The 14,193-nt window shown below is 36.9% G+C and overlaps 1 protein-coding gene across 2 annotated transcripts in view; it reads right to left on the bottom strand.

Annotated features, from left to right (window-relative positions):
- The window catches only part of LOC139978267 (CREB-regulated transcription coactivator 1-like), a 92,741-nt gene that overhangs the window by 70,840 nt on the left and 7,708 nt on the right, over positions 1-14,193 (bottom strand). For both annotated transcript variants that reach the window (XM_071988306.1, XM_071988307.1), the window contains exon 2: positions 1,537-1,632. In XM_071988306.1, coding sequence (XP_071844407.1) covers positions 1,537-1,632 — 96 coding nt within the window. The remainder of the gene's footprint in view (positions 1-1,536; positions 1,633-14,193) is intronic.

Consider the following 14,193-nt stretch of genomic DNA (forward strand, 5'->3'; position numbering starts at 1 on the left):
CACCGATTGAAGTGTAGTGTCTAATGTCTTCAGCAGAATCCCATGAAATAATATTCTCTGACTTTTTGAAGTCCTATTAGATCTACATTCCATTAAAAATTCACTCAGACCTACAGTATGTAGGTAGTACCTAAAACCCTGATAGACTTACAGTAATCATCTTTCAGGGCTGACAAGTACCCTACAAATCCATATGATATGAGGTCCTTTTTCTCTACAGCTTTTAGCTCTTTTGAGATGAATTTAGGCAAATTAAAATTTGGAGGGTTTCAAGACACAAACACTGGGCTGTAGCCTGTACACAGTAGATGCACTCAGCGACAAGAGGTTAGAAAGTGTTCAGTAACATATAGTCCCCAAAACTTTAATACTGGTTTGCAACGATACTTACCTGTCTCCAGTCTATTCATGCACTTCCCTCACTTACCCAACCTACTTTGTGTTAAAAATTTGTGACCTGTGCCCTCTTGGTGCTCTTTGTTACACAGACTAACCAAATACAGCAGTCTGAAAATGTAGTAGCACTTGCTTTGTTTCAGATATTTTGTGTTTCAATTACAAGACAGTTGTTCCTAAATTACTACTTTCATTCTGATTCAAGGGGATAATCATGGTGTCCAAAAGTGAACTCCCCCAAGGGTCCATAACCAGAGCCAAAGAACTGAGATATATCCACAGAACTTTGAGAATTGTGCTGAATGAAAGAAACAACTCGCAGGTTTTATCAAATTTGAAGGTCTCCTATGGCTAGCCTGAGTCACACTGCCCATACAGATGGCCCATGCGAGGAAGCATGGCCTTTCCAGGCTCATGCCTTGCCCTCGAAGTGCTCTTGCAATGTTGCACATTAATCCCTTCATACTCTATAGAGCACTCCAGACAGACATAATCACAGACAGACAGACCCCAAGATAGACATGTACTAGTAATATTGGAATCTTTACTATGAGACTTATAAATGGAACAGTTTCAAGGGAGTTCCTTGGGTTGATTTCAACAAATTTTCAATATTTTCAAGTAATTTCAGGAATTACAGTACACTATAAAAGTTTTCCAGTTGGGTGCACTTTTTTCACACTGTCACTTGTAGAAAAGCCGACTGCAAATATATTTCTGTCTAAATACCAAAAAGTTTTCTCCATAAATCCAGACATCTTTGAAAATTTTTTCTTCTCTCCCTATTCCACATACTACCAGTTTATAACAGGTACCACTTCATTGGAAACCAGTTTCATACAAAATGGTCTCGTTCAGCTACTGAAACAAATCCATCTCATCTTTCTTTCTATACGTACACAAGTTTTCACTGTTTATTGAAGACCAATCGAGTCAACATAATACATGATCTACCTCAAAAGTGAATTTAATGAGAAAATCTATTTAGTAAATATAAGCGTAAAATGCTGAAAGCTGTTCTTAACGAAGGTGAAACGATCATTTCATGACAGACATGTCCTGAATGTCTGCATATATAATTTATCAGTGCATGAAGGGCAACGAGTGCAGGCTTAAAGAAACAAAAGCTGTTTAATTTACCTGTAATGATTGATTTCCAAGTTGATTAACATTAGGTAAAGAATTTCCTCTGTGGAACCGAAGTGGTGCTGGTACAAGCTGCTGTTGGTTGCTACTCTATAAATGCAAATGAGAGAGGAACATATATTGAACGATAGTCACATGTACAGTACAGTATGTACACAATATATAATTTCAGTCACTGGTATCTAAAACTGAAAGCAGGCTCCTCACATTTCTGAGGCCTCCACAAGCCATGCATGCTAACCTTTACTTTAAACTTGTGAGTTTTGATGTCCGTTGAATAGCTGTGCACATCTTTCAGACCAAAACCATTTAATATTGACACAAGACTGATACCATCAAAAGTAAAAGATGTAATGTGTTTACAACCAGTTGGATGCTCCTAAGTACTGTAACAACCATGTGGTATAATGCAGCAAAGTTGGGCATGTGCTACATATTTACAGTAATGTGTTTTATATCTTCATAGATCGGCAAACCTTTGAATATAATGCCCAAATTCACTCCGGCCATTACAGAAAAGTTAGTGTTCAGTTTTACATAATCTTCTATTTTCATTTGCAACCTTTGAACGGCTAACTTCATCGTTCCTGGTGCAATCTTGATGGACTACATCATCGGACCGCAAAGTTTTAGGCCCTTGACCCTGGGGCTTCCACAAGGTCTAAGCCACGACCCACCAAACCCCAACCCCTCAGAATGCATGAAAGCTAAAGCTTTGACTATGGATTTGATATTAGGACAATAACTTCCTCCAACTCCATCAAACAATGTTGATAAAATTTAGAAAGTCTGGAAAAATCCAGGGACCCACCAAAACATGTTTGTAAGTTGTAACCCACTTTTGGGTCACGCTCCATAGCTTGCGGACCATCTGACTAACGGAACAGATTCTGAACATTATTTTGCAGACATTTTAACTTACCTTAAATGGTTTCCTTCACTGATCAAGAATGCTTAAACCAGATTAATGCAAATTCAAAATGCATCTTTTAATGTCAGCCAGAAAATTCCCCATCAATGTGGACATTATGGGATTCTATAAAGTGAGGATATCCCAAGCACAAACTCTGGGTGGTACCTAAATTCTGTGAAAATGTACACTGTACGGTCTGTACCTTGATCAGTCTACAGTCAGTATGATAAAATTAACAGTAAGAAGAGGTTCTTTCACAGGGCTCTATGAACATTGTGGAAATACAGTACTTATTCCAAACAATCGATGGTTTGCCTTAAAAAATATGTTGTTATTTGTAAATTTATGACTTCGACAAATTTAGCACTACTTGTAGTTTTGGGGGTATGATACAGTATGGTCTCTCTGATGCACTTTCTTGGAATTTCCAGTAACAGGTCTAAATGTTCAGCAGAAATATTTGGGAAGTAACCCTCTCTGTTGAACAAAGTAGACTCAAAAGCAGGAAATAAGACCTACATTAACCTTGGGAGTACTACTGTACCGAACATGTTAAATACTCAAATTACTGTACGAAGAGAATTTATGTGTTCAGATACAGTACATAAACCTCTACAGTTATCAAGTGCATGCAAAGTGAAAAAACTCGCCAGATATTTATTGCACAATTACTAACAATTGTTGGTCGTCTGGTGTACAGTAGTTTGTAGTACACAATTTAAATTTGCCATTAAATCAACAACAATATCACTCAGATGAAGACACAAGACCTTTAAAAGAGTAAGATGCATTTATTTAAATTCGGCCTGCCAAGCTACGGCCTTGAGTATCACTCTGTAATTTCACTGTGCCAATTTTTGAAAGCTGTATACTGGAGCTTTACACATCCCAAACATAGAATGATAGTCATTGATGCTACACTTGGCCAAACACACACTATTTACTGTATCGAGCCTTGTCGCCGTTTGTCGTATTTGTGTGATCGCTCTTGCACAGCCGAGAAATATTCACGAACTAAATGGGAGCGGAGGGTGTGCCAGCAGTCAGTTAAAAATAGAACTTCCAAAAATATCTTAAGGTAGAACACACCACATAACCCATATCAATGAGCTGAAACAAAGGTGACTGTGAGAAAACAGTTTAGCTTTATTATCTGCAATATGTTTGATTCACATAACAGCAACAACAATAACGCATACTGTACAGTAGCAAGGATACAGTATCGATGCTTCAATAGGTAGGTATCTTTCACACTGTCTGATCAGAAGGCTGGTGCAAGGCTGTTCTCTAAACCTTGTTGCAAAGTATTGGGCTATTCTTGCAATTGGTCTTATCTTATCCTCTAAATTTATGACTGTTTCCAAGCCATAGCACATTTTGAAGTCAGACTGGATCCAAGTATCAGTACATTTAAGAAGAAACCAAAACCTTATTTAATGGCTTATGCTTTTGATGACGTTTGTTAATTTCTTTGATTGTTAATATTGTGTACATGTGTGCCCCTGCATATATTGGTTGTTTATCTTTGCGCCTTGAGTGCTCTGCAAAGTCTGCATTACAAATCCTCTATTTATTATCATATTATTCATTCATACTTAGTAAAGATTCCTAAATCCTATTGGTCCATTCAGGTCAGCTGGCCGTGGTTAATCCTGTGAGTAATGCACGGTAAAATTACGGGGCATCACTTTAATAAATCTTTGGTTATATGTAACCAAAAATGTTTTGTTTTATGATTTTTCCCCCACACAAATGGTAGTGTATGAATGAACGGGGTTAATCAACGGTCTAGCGTGCGTTAATCACATGATTAATGCACTCCGGGTGTTAATGCTATCGCTGGATGCACTCGGGCTCCGCCCTCGTGCATCGCTTGCATTATCCCCCGATCTTGCATTAATCCTGTGAGTAATGCACGCTAGACCGTTGATTAACCCCTTATTGTTGATTCATCTGCCACACAAGTTTCTACATGTCTGACCAAGGTCCATATCAAGAGAGAAGCTCTTTGGGGTTCAAATTACCAGTGAGGTAATGTGGTCAAGGGTCAAGGGTATCAAAAATAGGAATGTAGTCCATGTCTTGTTCAGAGCATCATGACCTCAACCATGCAAGCGTAATCTGCGCCCTCGTTTTTGAAGAGTTTTACACCTTCTATTTTCATCAATGAAAAGTCCTTAAAAACAGCTGAACAAGTGAAACAAGTGAAAATGGCTTGTAGTATAAAATAATCCAACTTCATATTTCAGTCAAAAGTGAATGTTATCTTACTCAACATTCCTGATAGAGCTACTGTACTCTAACGAAATTAATTGCTCAACTGCAGGTTTTCACATGCAGCCCATTTTCTGCAGTGTTTGTATACTATAGATGTTGATGGCATAATTTATCCAGCATAACATTTTTAATCATCGAAATGCTATGCAAAATGTTCCAATTGCTATAAAACTACACAGATTACAGGAACCATAGTATTTTATCAGATCTATACTAAATTCAGAACCTTCATTATGGCTAAATGCAACATGGTCTAATTGCTCAAATTTGCAATACATCTACAAAGATGCATAGCTGATTTGTACATACTGTAGGAACAATAATATTTTCAATTAGAGGCCAATATCAGAACTTGCTACACACTAATTTGAACCCTAAATAATCCCTCAGGTTCAGTATGCATATGAACTACTGTGCATATGTGAACCACTCAATAGTAAGAACAATGATAGCTTTGATTTGGCAGTAAGCTCTCACCAGTGTTTTTTTTTTTTTTTTTTGTGGTAGAGCATTTTGCAACAATGCCTCATTAAAAATCACTTGATAAAAAGCCTAATATCATTAAAAGCCAGCTGTGTCATCAAGCCACGATGAACACAGGGCACCCCATAAGCAACCCTTTTTAATTACGGTCGTCATGGTCGCATTGGCGACCACAATTCTCGGCTGGCGATGAGAATTTCTGGAAAAATTAATGCTAGTCGCCAGCCCTATAATACTGTGGCGATCAGTTTTGCAACTGAAAATTTCACCAATGCTTTACAAAAAACTGAAATGTACTTACTGTCTAAACGCACGTTGCTCTAAAATTAATATTGAATGGATTTCCCGTTCCAAATTTTCGCAAAGTTCAGAGCAACAATAATTTCCTAAGACCGCTGTACACACATGTCGTAGTAGTCTACATACCATACCGTTGTAACATGCATCTAATTCCCATTGACATTGGTCACGGAACATAAGTACAGTAGGTCATCGACATTCGAACTTGCCCAAGTTCATCGCACCATGGGAACGACCGAACGACACAACAACAACACATTGAACATTCTCCCGCCATCTGGACGCCGAGTGTAAATTTTGGTGTAATATGCAAATTACTGTACTGTGCGGTTAAAACTTAACCTATTGCGACACACAATAATTTTGGGCAGCTGTTGTACAAGTAACTTTTTCATCAAATGTAAAGTACTGTAAGGTACTATAATTTATAAAAGACAGTTTTCTTCAGGTGGTAAGGAAAAGGGGTGTTTCGGTGAACTGAATCTCTTTGTATAGTATTTGGATACTTAAAATGACCATGTACATGCAGTTTCTATATCTCTTTAAGTAAGCTCTACTTAGCATTTTTATCGTTTGTGGATCTTTATTGGAATAAATACGAATGTATTGTTTAATGCCAGTATTTAACGGTAAGCATTTCTTAAATTGTTGTACGTGTTTATACGTCTTTATACGATTCTGTGGACGTACACATGTCCAGTTATACGTGAGCGGTACTATAGCTATCGTTTACATTACGGTATTGTCCCATACATGTGTGTACACACGGGCCTTATGTTGCCACGACTATCATAGCGCGGGAATTAGAACTTAATTATACTATACTGTAGTTCAACGTTAGTGTAATCAGTACTGACAGTAGTGCTACTCGATGTTGAGCCTAGGCCTAGTGTTTTTCGTACTAATATTTAGCATATCAAAGTGGCGATCACATTTTCATTCTGGGCGACCAGAATTTGGGAAAAATAAAGTTCTAGTCGCCACAGGATTTTTCTCCTGGCGACCTCATTCACTGGGGAATTAAAAAGGGTTGCCCATAAGATACAGTATGTACAGTATATATGTCAAATATATTCATTTCATTATTCGTTATCCTACTGTGTACAGTATACAGTAGACTGTAAGTCTTGTTTATATAATTTGGGTTCCATTTCCGTTTCTTTGTAGCATAGGAATATGTATGTATACAGAACTCACTATTCTTACTGTACAGCCTTCCAAAAACAATTAATAATACAAAAAATAAAAGGACACAAAAGCAATTAATCATGATAATGAACTATCATGTCATCTCAGAACTGAAATTAAATTTATTCCACGATTTTTTTTCACCAAAATTAAATTCATTCCTCAAGTTTTATTCTATCAAACACCTGCAAACAACTCCCGTCATTTTGATACACAATAATGATTGTAGTGTTTCCATAGTAACCAAGACTCAGTAGAAACACTGTAACTATACAATGCCAGTGACTAGAATCTGTCCACCCAAAAAAATCAGCAATAATTTTCATCAATCTCATGCCTTTTTCACAGTGCACTTTATTATGATCATTATCATTTATTATGATCTACAGTACTGTACCTTATTCAGAAAATGTATTTATACCACCTTTTCTGGAGCACACATACAATTGCATATATATTAGACTTTTCAATTGCCACTGTAAACTTGCAATTTCTTTCACATTCTCTATTTGAATATGAAAACAAACTTTATTTGATCAGGCTGTTGCTAAAAGCTATTTTCTTTTGATACAGCACAAAACATTTTAACAGTCTTCTTTTGCTGTGGTCCTCCTATAGTACACAGTAGAACTGCCTTGAACTGGTGACATTTGTGACCAGAAATTACAGTACGGTAAAAAGACAGACAGAACATTTGATAAATAAATTTATGCACCCAATTATCATTGTCCAACAATGCAGTGTAAGAAAATGTTATTGGTTGCAACAGAAATCAACAATTGAGGGGGCTATTCATTTAACCTCTCAAGGGGCCATTTGCTCCCCTTACTTTATACAACAGATTCATAATACACTCAGTGTTCGACTTATGGCCAAAAAATTGCATAGCAACAAATTTCGACAATTGCTATACAATATTTTTGTTGCATAGCAGTTCCCCAATATTGAATAGCAGTTTGAAATTACCACAAAACGGACCAAATGTTGGCGATCAATGTATTAACTAGAAAATGCTTATTTATTATTATTATTTATACTAGTGTTGCTACGATAATCGTTTTCAATATCGGTATCGGCCGATATTTGCAATATCGGCAGCATATCGGTATCGGTAAAATTTTGCCTAATTGCCGATAACAGCACACCGATATTGAACTTTTCTTTTTAACAGCAGAGCTACCTGTACTTATTTATACTTGCAATGATTTGTTAATCTGCCCAAGACGATCCATTTCTTTAGCGTCAGTTAAACTCAGATTCATTTTCGATTAATATCCATGGAAACCTGACTCTCCGTAACATCTAAAAACACATCTACGGCGCGCGAATATAACCAATGACCTTCGTGAACCTTGGCCTACACACAGCATTAGTGCAGCATATATACACTGTACTAACCATTCATTTCCTCAAAGGCCTCCGTGAAAACCTTGAACATGATGCATGTATACAGTAACTGCACAGTTCAGCAGTGTTGGAAAACCTTGTTAAATTTCCCGCGAACACACTGCCGATTTCCAGCCGGTGTTCGCCTGCCTAGCACGTGTAATGTGCGAGCATAAAGGCGTGGTGTCCAGGGGCCCGTCTTAGGGCTATGGTGGGGTCATGGGGTAGAACCCCTCGTGGGGATCCTGGGGGCGAAAGCCCCCGAAAATTGTTGTAATTTTTTGCGATGTATGTCGATGAAAAAAATCGCAGTTGAGGATGCAAAATACTGACAACTTTTTTTATTTAAATTGTCACGAAACTGATGAAAATTTTAGAATGACAAGTTAAAGTAGCTATATTATGTTATAAAATGAAAAGAGATTTAATCTGTCTTTCAGTCTTTAAAAAGTGCAACTTACAAAACTTCCGATATTGGGCAGGTCCAAGCTATTTGCACTGTGACGTACGGGACATTTCAGAGACTTAAATGTGTCTAAAAGTTATAAAAAATCTATTTTCCAGAAACTTTTTCAGGTTTTCATATTTGTTATTGCTGCTACTTTATTACAAACTTATGAAGATTTCCTACACTTGCTTTAATTAGGTCCCATCTTAATTAATGTACAGTGTGACGTACGGGACCAGAGAATTTTGTGTTTTTGTTGCTAAAGAGCAAAGCTGAAATCGCTCTGAAATTAGGAGGGCAGTGATCAAGCTGTTATAACTAGTGAATAGCCTAACCTTCCAAGGGCTAAGCTGTAACATATTAGAAAAAAATATGAAGCCATTCCAGTTCAGTGATTACACAAATGAAAATTGTCCTGTGACGTACGGGACATGTGACGTACGGGACAATTTGTCCAAATAAAAATTGACTATGAAAACTCATATTTTTATTCCTGAATATACCATAACAAGCTGATTTCTACATAAAAACATTAATTTGGATTTGCCAGAACAATGTCATTGGTAATTTCATGCCATATTTCCTTCTTTCGAGGATCGAAAAGAGCAGTGACTGTACTTGTGAGATCATTCCACTACATAAAACACAGAATGCGCAAAGTATAAATCTACTCTACACATTCATCAAATACTCATAACATCAATTTTAGCTTTGTTAGACCACAAATGATCCAAGATGCAAGTTTTGGTGCAAAACTGTCTCGGTATATACTGTACAACACTGTATCATACTCCCCACTATTGACCCTCAAGTTGAAATATGATCCATCCCATTCAAAACATACCAAAATGTTCACAGTAACATCCACATAATGTCCATCTATGAAACTAGTACAACAAAGAAAACTCTATAGACCTAATAATGGTTACCAGACCAAATACTCATTACATCAATTCTAGCTTTGTTTGACCACAAATGATTCAAGATGCAAAGTTTTGGTGCAAAACTGTTTCCGGTATATATACGGTACAGCACTGTATCATACTCCCCACTATTGACCCTGAAGTTGAAATATGATCCATCATATTCTACCAAAATGTCCACAGTAACATCCACATAATGTCCATCTATGAAACTAGTACAACAAAGAAAACTCTATAGACCTGATACTGCAGACCAGACCAAATACTCATAACATCAATTCTAGCTTTGTTAGACCGCAAATGATTCAAGATGCAAGTTTTGGTGCAAAACTGTTTCCGGTATATACTGTACATCACTGTATCATACTCCCCACTATTGACCCTCAAGTTGAAATATGATCCATCCCATTCAAAACATACCAAAATGTCCACAGTAACGTCCACGTAATGTCCATCTATGAAACTAGTACAACGAAGAAAACTCTATAGACCTGATACTGCAGACCAGACCAAATAGTCATAACATCAATTCTAGCTTTGTTAGACCACAAATGATTCAAGATGCAAAGTTTTGGTGCAAAACTGTTTTGGTATATACTGTGCAACACTGTATCATACTCCCCACTATTGACCCTCAAGTTGAAATATGATCCATCCCATTCAAAACATATCAAAATGTCCACAGTAACGTCCACATAATGTCCATCTATGAAACTAGTACAACAAAGAAAACTCTATAGACCTGATACTGGTTACCTGACCAAATAGTCATAACATCAATTCTAGCTTTGTTAGACCACAAATGATTCAAGATGCAAAGTTTTGGTGCAAAACTGTTTCCGGTATATACTGTACAACACTGTATCATATTCCCCACTATTAACCCTCAAGTTGAAATATGATCCATCCCATTCAAAACATATCAAAATGTCCACAGTAACGTCAATGTAATGTCCATCTATGAAACTAGTACAACAAAGAAAACTCTATAGACCTAATACTGATTATTGAACAAACTCATGAGTGTTTGTCCTCTGCAAAAATTGGGCGAGCAAAACTCTACACTTGTAACTAAAAATCTCAATGTCTACTATCTAAGTTCAGGACACAAGAACATTGTTGCACAGTCATGATAGTCACACTTCACAATAGGCCTACGAAATGTTGAAATGCAAACTCAACATTCTTGAAGTTGTCCTCATTCAATGTCAATGTTGAATAGCATTGTAGATGATTCTGTATCCCACACACACACACAATTGACTTCCCGATAGTATATTGAACAACACCTGGGCTGTTGGTGGTCATCAGTCAATGGTTTATTTGAAGCCATGTTGTGCTCTTCAGGCATGCAGGGATTATAAGTTGCAACTACCATCTTTCAACAAAATAAATTTGTAAGCATTGAAAGGTTTCCAGTAGAGGTCCCCATTGGAGCCCATGCATGTTTATTATGTATAAATACAGGGTTTCCCCCACACTATGTCCCGTACGTCACATTTTGTCCCGTACGTCACATTTTAAATTTTGATAATTAGATTTGCTGTGAATATTTTTTCAATTTTTTTGGGATGGATTTTGTTGAACAATGTTCTTAATTAGAACTTTACAGAATATCACCAAAAAAAAATTGTTCGTCCATATCAAAACTTGAAAAAAAGTGCTGAAAATTGTGACGTACGGGACATCAGTATTTGGACACTAGCTAATTAGCATATTTAATTGATGAACCCCCAAACATAATATGTCAAAATTATTGGAAGGAAGGGTGTATCATGTCCCACATAACTTATATTCAATAAGTTCATATTGCTGGCAGGGAAATAGAATTCCAAATGTCCCGTACGTCACGCTGCAATTTGAATTTATGCAAATTAGCCGGCTGTAATTGTTCGAATAGGCAAAACAATTAAAAAAAATTATGAAAATCTGAAACTTCAATAATTCAGCTTTAACATGACACCACATTTAGGGTGCTTCAGTAAAGTTTGAAATTTGGCTTCTAGGGATACAATAGCTTGGACCTGCCCTATTATGAAACAAACAACGTTCAGCAAAGCCCCGTTTCTAGACTGCCTAACAATGAATAGCGTGCACTATGCGTACATTTTTACAACTGCAGTGTTTAACCCTATACCCAACTACTGTACCACGGTACATGTGCTGCGAATTTGCCCAGGTACCTTCCCAACAACTGTGGGCTCATCCCCTGTGTAACACCTGTTTGTTAACATTTTTTTGGCACGTTGCCAGGGAACATTTTAGTTACGTGAGATCCGTAACCGCCGAGGTGGTTAGGCTATTTGCTTTACACTTAACTATGGTAGGATATTATTTTTTCAGGTTTTTTTCGCTATACGGTCAAGTGAATAAGTTGTACATTGAGTATAAACTCAATAAATTATAACTTCTACATTGTGATCGACAGTTCGTAAGTTAAGGTTTGAGTGTTTGCTCCCAAATCTGACTAGGAATTTGCATCGCACAAATCGGCACAATGTGCGATGCTGATTTGGAAACGTCTCGCAAGTTTGTCGTTTTGGATCGCATTTTGTGATGCGATACCGGAAAAATCGAACACTGAATACACTACTGCTTTAAAAAACATAAAGAAATGAACATTTTTATATTAATGTTAAATTATTTAAGTTAAATGCATACAAGAAATACTGTACATCAATGATCACCAAATATTTGATATGTACACCTCTGAAACCGAAGACTGTGGCACACATGTATACAGTACCTGTCTATTATCAAATGACAAAAAAAAACTCACTGAAGAATAATTGCTTTGCATTTAAGATATCCCGGCTCTAAGTATTGGACTATTGGACTCTGTATAAAGATATTTTGGAAATTAATATCTACTCTTTCTTTGCAAAATGATTTGTAACCCCAACAAAATCAAGACAACCTCCAGGATGCATGGTCACCCATTCAATCCAGTGTCGTACACAACATAAATAATGTAACGTGTACTGGGGATTGGTTGTCGCCCTCTATTACCCAAATTTGACAGGGCAAATTCAAAGCTGTCAAGGTCAACCATGCATATCATTTTATATCTATAGAAGGAAGTTGAAACTTGCATGCCAGATGGCAGGTAAGACTGGATACTGAAGGCCTTAGAAGTACTATACATTATGGTGTTCTCATACCAATTCCACTACATTCTGGTGTTCTCATACCAATTCCACTACATTCTGACCCTTCTTTAATGTAGGTTCACTAAATGTAATCCTGTAAATTGCTAGTCAATGCTGTGCACTACAGTATGTCAGGCTAGTGTTCGACAGGATCATACAATACACCTCAGGATTTAGCCAAGTGCTGCATGATTTCAATTAAAGGAAGACATCTTGCCGTTAAAAGCATCACCTGCATACAGTAATTATCTTTTGGAATTCTCCATCCAGTAACTTCGAAGGGATATGTGTGTGCTTTGGGTGGGGGTGGGAGGGGGAAATTAACACTTGCAAGCAACTGAAGTTGTTCTGCCGTAGTTTGAAGTTGTCACAAAACTTTTTCACTTGAGGAATATGTAAGCTGTGCTCTCACTTAACTGGTAGGATATATCCAAACTTTCATGATTTGGATAAATTTACAAGTGGCAAACTTACCTTTCTCCTCACAACCATTGCACACTCTATATTCCATGTCCTTGTGTGATCTGGCAACCATTTAACATTGTCTTCCCAGTTACTCAGTGACTGGTTAAATTGGTTCAACTGGCCATCTCATTGTACTGTACAGTACCGCCCAGACATTTTAATTAGTGGTATTAATATTTTGAGATCTATTTTCATTTAGAGGTTAGTTACTGAGCGAGAAACTGGACTTGTCGTTACTTTCTACAGTACACTCTCATTGCATGTTGATCAAGTTGATACTTGCATTTGGAAGTATGCATTATGGGTTTCCAATATCAAGTCAAAACAAATACTCTCTTTCCAGATTGTACGAGACTGTTATTTAATGGCTAGACAGGATCCAGTATTCAATTTCCAACTCTTTATCTTTAATTATAAATACTTCTTACAGCATGCACACTGTCTACAGACAGCCATGTTCTCTGATTACCATCTTTGATGTATGCAATGTGTATTTATTTATTCATGTATTTCCTTGCTTTTCAGTTAATTTCATGCACCACTTGAAATTTATGGAATCTACAGAAAAGGTCTTGGCGGGTTGATCTGGAGAGATGTACAGTAAACTAATTAACCACTTCCACATGCTACAAATACCTACTGTTCACAGTTTACAGTAATATGTGAGGTACTAATTCATCTCACTATGTGCACCATCAACGGATTGAGACATCTTGAGACACTAGTGACAAAGTATATAAAGTGTTCTACAGTGATACAGTAGTTGTCTGATCCAGTGCAAACCATCAGTATGTATCATGTAAAACAAAGTCAGAGCAATGGCAATAGTAATAGCATTTCATCTCTTTACTAGTCTTTACTAGTATCTATTTTTTTCCCTTTTTTTCTTCAACAAATCAGTCTCTAGCCTCTACGGTTGCAAAAGTTGATGAATACTGTACATGTCATGAGGGTACAATCAAGAACGTTGCGAGCTGGACACCACACTGTGTAGTTCCTACGACAAAATGCTGTCATGCTACTGTCCCATTTATTACAGTTTTCATATGTAAAGAAACAAAGGAGGAAATTAAAAATTGGAAGGAAATGTTTTTTGTTTTGATTCTGGTAAATACTATG

This window comes from Apostichopus japonicus, chromosome 13 (genome assembly GCF_037975245.1).
Source record: "Apostichopus japonicus isolate 1M-3 chromosome 13, ASM3797524v1, whole genome shotgun sequence".
Classification (NCBI taxonomy): Eukaryota; Metazoa; Echinodermata; class Holothuroidea; order Aspidochirotida; family Stichopodidae; genus Apostichopus; species Apostichopus japonicus.